This window comes from Helianthus annuus, chromosome 6, assembly GCF_002127325.2.
Source record: "Helianthus annuus cultivar XRQ/B chromosome 6, HanXRQr2.0-SUNRISE, whole genome shotgun sequence".
Classification (NCBI taxonomy): domain Eukaryota; kingdom Viridiplantae; phylum Streptophyta; class Magnoliopsida; order Asterales; family Asteraceae; genus Helianthus; species Helianthus annuus.
Window position 1 is genome coordinate 55431994 of NC_035438.2, and position 6265 is coordinate 55438258.

General features: G+C 42.0%; 1 protein-coding gene and 1 long non-coding RNA gene across 8 annotated transcripts; one reads left to right on the forward strand and one right to left on the reverse strand.

The window, feature by feature from the left end:
* On the reverse strand, positions 1–2410 carry LOC110878904. 7 transcript variants are annotated; one of them, XR_002558309.2, is made up of 5 exons: positions 1921–2393; positions 1410–1834; positions 870–956; positions 454–560; positions 1–290 (listed from the first exon to the last, which is right to left on the reverse strand). It is a non-coding gene; the product is annotated as an uncharacterized LOC110878904 (long non-coding RNA). The 7 variants fall into 7 exon arrangements; XR_002558310.2 differs by adding an exon at positions 1078–1132 and having other exon boundaries at positions 1410–2387; XR_004861368.1 differs by having other exon boundaries at positions 870–1834; positions 1921–2410.
* Positions 2411–4995: 2585 nt separating this feature from the next.
* Positions 4996–5607, forward strand: LOC110876459. Its single transcript, XM_022124632.1, has one exon. It carries the CDS (start codon positions 4996–4998, stop codon positions 5605–5607), a length of 612 nt encoding a protein of 203 aa, XP_021980324.1.
* Positions 5608–6265: the final 658 nt, after the last annotated feature.

Here is a 6265-nt window from a genome sequence, read left to right on the forward strand (position 1 = left end):
TTAATATCAAATCATCACAGCAACAACTGTTGCGCCGTCAATACGAAGGCAACTACGGCCACGAAGATCATCAAACAGTTACATTATCACCATCAATACAACTTGTACATCAACCTAATAAAAAAAAGGAAAAATGAAAACAACAAAACCAATTCGACTCGGATCTAAAAGTATCATCATTGTTGTCACAAAACAAAGAAGGCTTTGGCTCGGTGCCGCTACGGCAACACACGGAATTGCCTTGTCATGTAGCAAGCCACTATCATCACCCGAGGACGTTGTTCTCCGGCCTTCATAATTACATAAAACCATTATAATACACAAGAATGCATAAGTTTCAGTTGCTTTAGCACACCAGTGCCAAAAATTTGACATGAAACAATGCAAGGTTGCTAAAATCTACTATAAAAGTTAATATTTCTCAATATTAAATTCAAAATCCTAACATTATACCTCCAAAGCCATCTCAATTTCAACTTCACTTCTGGCAGGATCCTCAACATATATAGGAAGCACAGTTGCAGCCTCATGGTGAATCTTCGTCACTACTTGAATTTAACCTACATATATTCCACCAAATATTCACTATCAAATACCCAAATCTCACAATCCAATATCCAAAACAAAAGGTCGGTTAAAAAAAAAAGATAAATCATAAGTCTGTTTTGATTCTGGTAACATTTGACAATGAATTAACTTATTCGAGTAAAAATATTATAAGATCAACATAGCAAAAATAATGAAACCTGAAAAGTATCACAAAAGGCTTTGAAAAAAAGATATATAAAATTTGATCCTTTCTTGTTGGGTACTGTTGTTACCTTTTGTATATATTGTATATTTTTTTCTTCATTGGAGTGTTCACTTACAAGTTTTGCAATGTTGTGAGATCAACTAATCCAGCATTAATTCCTTCCTTCTATCCAATGCCAGACAAGTTCTTGATTTAGGAGTAACTGCAAAAAGATTGTTGCAAGTAAATAGTTTTTAAAAATGTTTACCTGAATATTCCAGATGTTATACCAGTATTCAAACATGCACAAAGGTTTAATGATTTAATTTCAACTTTCGTCATACATGTCACATGGCAGAAGCCGTAGTTCTATGGCTAATATAAAAGGCGTTCCACAACCTATATATGTATAAGACAAACGTTCAGGTAATCTGATGACAAAACATGAATAATCTCATAATTCAATTGTATCCCAGTAATCATGTCCAAGATAGACATCAAATTAGCATCTACAACATCTACAAAATCAACAAAAAAGCCATGATAATCTCAGACTTTGCAAACTGTCGAGCTAATCTACAAACCTTAATTCAAAACAACAAAATCACCACACAGAGTACCTACAAAACAAAAACCATAACATTCATATCAAACATCAAGCTCAAATGGAATTTACCTGCTGGGGCGCCTTTAATAGCCTCAAGAGAAACCATAACAACTCCTTCCATGTCAACAAATGACTCCTTATTTCAGCAATCTCAGGAAAAAAACATACAAAAAACGAAATCATCAACACCAATCGACTCATATCTGAAAAGATCATCATCGTCGTTAAACCCGCCGGTGGTGCTACGGTTGCAACCGGAGTTGCCATACCAAGTAGCAAGCCACCATCATCGTCGGGTAGGAGAAAAACCGAAACCTCTCAACCTTTTTTCATGTTCTTGTTCTTGATCTTCCAGTGTTCATAACATGCAAAGATTCCACCTTTAGAACTTTTTGATCACCAGATTTCATATTTCATAACAAACCTAATAATCAAACTCCACCCACCAGAAATTCATACAGGCCTAGGGTTTTACATCTGAAACTATTTAGACTCTATAGATCCAAAGGGTTCACAGACAGACGAGAGAAGTCAGGAAATGTACCAAAAGGACATAATAATGAAGATAAACAAAGAATACCTTCGAGAAATCTGAAGGCCGACTCCGCCAGAAACAGACTCAAACCGGCCGCCGACAACAACGGGCCTCCCCGAAATATCCGCTGCCGCCAGAAACAGCCTCAAATAGCCACCGGCAACAACGGGCTTTCTCGGAATAACCGCCGCCGGCCAGAAACGGCCTTAAATGGCCGCTGGCAACGACGACCCTCCACGCAATAGGCGCTTAGCCGAGAAAACCAAAATCGGAGAGGGAAAGATCGAGGTCGGAATAGCCGATCAGATGAGATGGTCTTCAACAGCGGTGGTGCTCCTCCGTCTTCACAGTTAACCGCTCCATCATCAATCCATACCTCTCTCTCATTGCCTTATAATAAGCTTAATCCACAAAACAGGTGTTAACCTTTTTACAACGTGGCGGGCAGATGAAAGGAGAAAGATAAGGAGGTAGGTGAATTACCCAAAATCTACTGTTCATTTCCACCCTTTAATTAATAGATATTAATAATAAAGAATTAAAACACCACTAAAAACTCTATAATAATTATTTATTTATGTTAGTTACTGTTCATCAAGACTTTCCTTTAATATGTATAATAATGTTGCGGAGAATGTTGATATGTGACATAAAAGACTTGGCCACATAAGTGTAAGCAGAATGTACGACTTTGTTAGAGAAGAACGTGTTATCCCTTGAGCATGAGAAAAGTGCGCTTTGTTATGGAAGGCAGGTAGTAAATGGTTTCCTTAAATCTTTTCGGCAGTGGCAGACCCAGAAATTATTTGCTGGGGGTGCGGATGAGGTGTTCAACCATACTTTCAAGGGGCGCGGTCGGGTTTTTTGCCTAAAATATACACTAAATTTTTATTTTCAAGGGGTGCGGCCGCCCACCCTGGCTGAATGGTAGGTCCGCCACTGCTTTTCGGAATGAATGATATATGTGACGAAGAGGCCCACTTGGTGTTATGTTGCCTCGTCTTGGTCTCCCCTTTTACCTGGTAAGCATTCAATTCCAACTTCATTGATTACACATTCACTACACATGTACTCCAAACGTTCTTTGGATCACATTTAAGGCTCCACGCCTAGGGTCCACACCAACAAGGATATTCCGGCGAATACATGCTCGTCGGAATAAGCTCCTTTTTCTCCGACAAGTTTTCTTATTTTCACGCCGGAGCTTGGTCACGGATCCCCCTCCCAGGGCCCTCCATGACGAGGCTAACGGTGTTCTTTTTTGTAGGAAGACAAGACCGATCCGTTGCAACGTTGAGGAGCCTCGTTGACTTCTCACCGGAATTCAGGGACTCGACATTGGCGCCATCCGTGGGACACTCTTCACACAGTAGTCTCCTCAAGAACCTAGATGGTGACCGTCGAAGATATCGCCAACGAGGTAGAAGCTAGTGACAGAACTGGACTATCAGTGAAGAAGGGTGCCATCACACCAGATTTCGTGTCCATGCACAAAGATGAGCTACGAAAACAGTTGAAAGACTTGGAGAAGCGGGAAAGGCTTGAGAGTCTACGGTCCAGGATCTCCTTTGACACACCACCCGATAGAAACAACACTGGTCCTCATGAAGGTAACACCGATCCAGACTCATTAGTGGCCTTCATGACTGCCTTGACGCAGATAACACCTGAAGAAAGAGAGGCGTTGGTGAAAGGAAAAAGTGACACTGAGAAAGAAGGTAAGAGCAAAGACGACCAGGATGATAGCGCGTTAAACAAACCTTACTTACCCAAGGACCTGATTGAAGTTTCAAAGTTCACCAAGAGGATCGCTGAGCCTCCCTTGCCCCCTAAACTCAAGCCTCCTCTCAACCTGGACAGGTACGACATAACTAAGGATCCAAAGGATCATCTCCATGCTTTTAGAGGCGTCGGGCAGGTGGGAAGGTAGTCCATGCCCACATGATGCCACATGTTTGTACAAACACTCACTAAGGGAGCCCGGCTTTGGTTCGATAGCCTTCCAGTTGTGAGCATTGATAGCTACAAAGAATTAAGTGAGAAGTTTCTCAGGAACTTCAGTCAGCAGAGGAAAGTGATAAAAAAACCCCAATGAGATCATGCACATCCGTCAGAAGGACAACGAGCGGGTAGATCAGTATATGGAGAGGTTTATTAGGAAAGCATGAACATCAAGGGCATCCCGGAGGTAATGAAAATAAGCACCTTCATTAACGGACTGAAACACACCCAACTGTGTGAGAAGTTGGGGGAGGAGTTTCCCGAGATCTTCGACGGCCTCATGGACAAGGTTAGAGCTTTTGTCAGGGGAAAAGACACTAGTAGCAAGGATAAGGAACTGGACGCCGCTCCTAGAAGAACCACTCTAGCCCCCAAGCGTCAAGAAAAAGGTACTCTCTATCCAAGGAGGCCTCTATATGATAAAATGCAACATGACAGATCAAGGCCCACTTATTCTCCTTACAAGTCCCGAGGTAGAGGGTGGCCCCTTACTGTGACAGGGGATATGTAGATATGATCAGAAGACAGGAAGAATATTAAAAACTCCTTTCCTAAACCCCCTCCTATTAAGCCAAGGCCGAAGGCTTACCCAAATGAATATTGTGAGTTTCACAAAGGATTCAGCCACAAGACAGATGACTGTATGTATCTGAAAAGGGAAATTGAATCAACAGTGAAAACAGGAAAGCTGTCTCACTTGATAAAGGAAATAAAGGAAGGTTGACAGGAAAGAAAGGGACGCCAAGGGGGAGAACCTGACAGGGGATATGTAGATATGATCAGAAGACAGGAAGAATATTATCCAACCAGGTGCGTCAAGGCACGAGTACTGGGACCTTCGAGCTGCATGAGGGCTCCAATACTGATGTCACATCTCGAAGAGCACAAGGAACAAAGGCTCCCCTTAACATTTCTGCTATAATAGCAGGGCACAGGGTCGCCCGGATACATGTGCGGGGGGAGTGGGGTAGAAGTGATTTACGAGCACTGTTTCTTAAAATTCGACAGAGATGTACGGGATAGGCTGGAGGAGGACTCCATACCTTTGGTAGGCTTTAACAACAACATTTCACATCCCCTTGGAAAGTTAGACTCCCATTCACAGTGGGGATAGGAGACATGGTACAAACCATAGAGCTGACATTCACTGCGGTTAGGGCCCCATCTAAATATAATGCAATTCTGGGAAGACCGGGGATTGGGGATCTTCAAGCGCAAGCCTCTACCCCTCACGGGGACTTAGTGTTTCAGACTCCCCGAGGGTTGGCCTGGGTAAAGTCTTCGTACGAAGTGGTGTTATCGATCTCAAAGGAAGAAACCGGGAGGGAGCTCTGGGAAGAGGGAATAGAAGAATGGGTCCTTACTGAGAGGTTCCCTGAGCAGACGATAAAGGTAGGGAGACACTTGAGCGACAAATGCAAGAGTGCACTAAAGGAGCTACTACTTTTTAGCATAGACGTCTTCGCATTCCAACACGGGGACATGTGTGGAATCCCCCAAAGCTTGTCAAAACACAGGCTTAATACCCACAGTTGGGTGAAGCCCGCTAAACAGAAGAAGCGGAGTATGGGTGCTAACAAAAGGAGGGCCGCTTGCAAGGAAACAAGAAAGCTCCTCAGGGTCGGAATAGTTCGGGAGGTCAGGTACCCTTCGTGGATTGCCAACCCAGTCATGGTCAGCAAGAAAAACGGAGGGTGGAGGATGTGTATAGATTATAAGGACTTAAAATAAGCTTGTCCTAAAGACTGCTACCCCCTCCCTGAGATAGATGTCCAGGTTGACTCCCTGGTTCAATACCCTCTAAACTGGTTTTTGGGGGTGTACAAGAGCTATCACCAAATACATTTCATACTTGTTCATTCATTTGTCAAACATTCAAGCACACAACCTCACAAAATCAGATTTGGTTACATTATCCTTTGTTTGATTTTTGACCAAAACAGAACTCTAGACTTGTTGTTGTAATTTGTACTTGTTGTATTTGAATCCTTGTTGTTGTATTTATTTCCCATATTGTACTTGAATATTATTCAATGAAATGAAATTTGGTTTTGTTAATGATTGTCGCAAAATAGTGTTATGAAGTCTCTAGCAATCTCGTTTTCGTTTCACTCCGATGTTTCCGCCATCGATTGGGATATGACATTACTAAACTATGGTGGTTACGACAAAGAATTCAATATTGTATTTTAAAAACCCAGCATTAGTTCATTGATCATTAAAATAAATATGAAAGACTCAAAACTTATACGTGACAAGTCTTAGGATATCTAGAATATGTCAATATTGCGGAGAATGTTGATAATATGGTTGCCTTGTAACATAAGAGACTTGGCCATATTAGTGTAACGGAATGTCAACTTTGTCAAAGAAGAATGCGTTATCCCTT

Coding starts and splice junctions, on each gene's coding strand:
- LOC110876459 (XM_022124632.1), top strand. CDS start 4,996: ATGGTACAAACCATAGAGCTGACATTCACTGCGGTTAGGGCCCCATCT.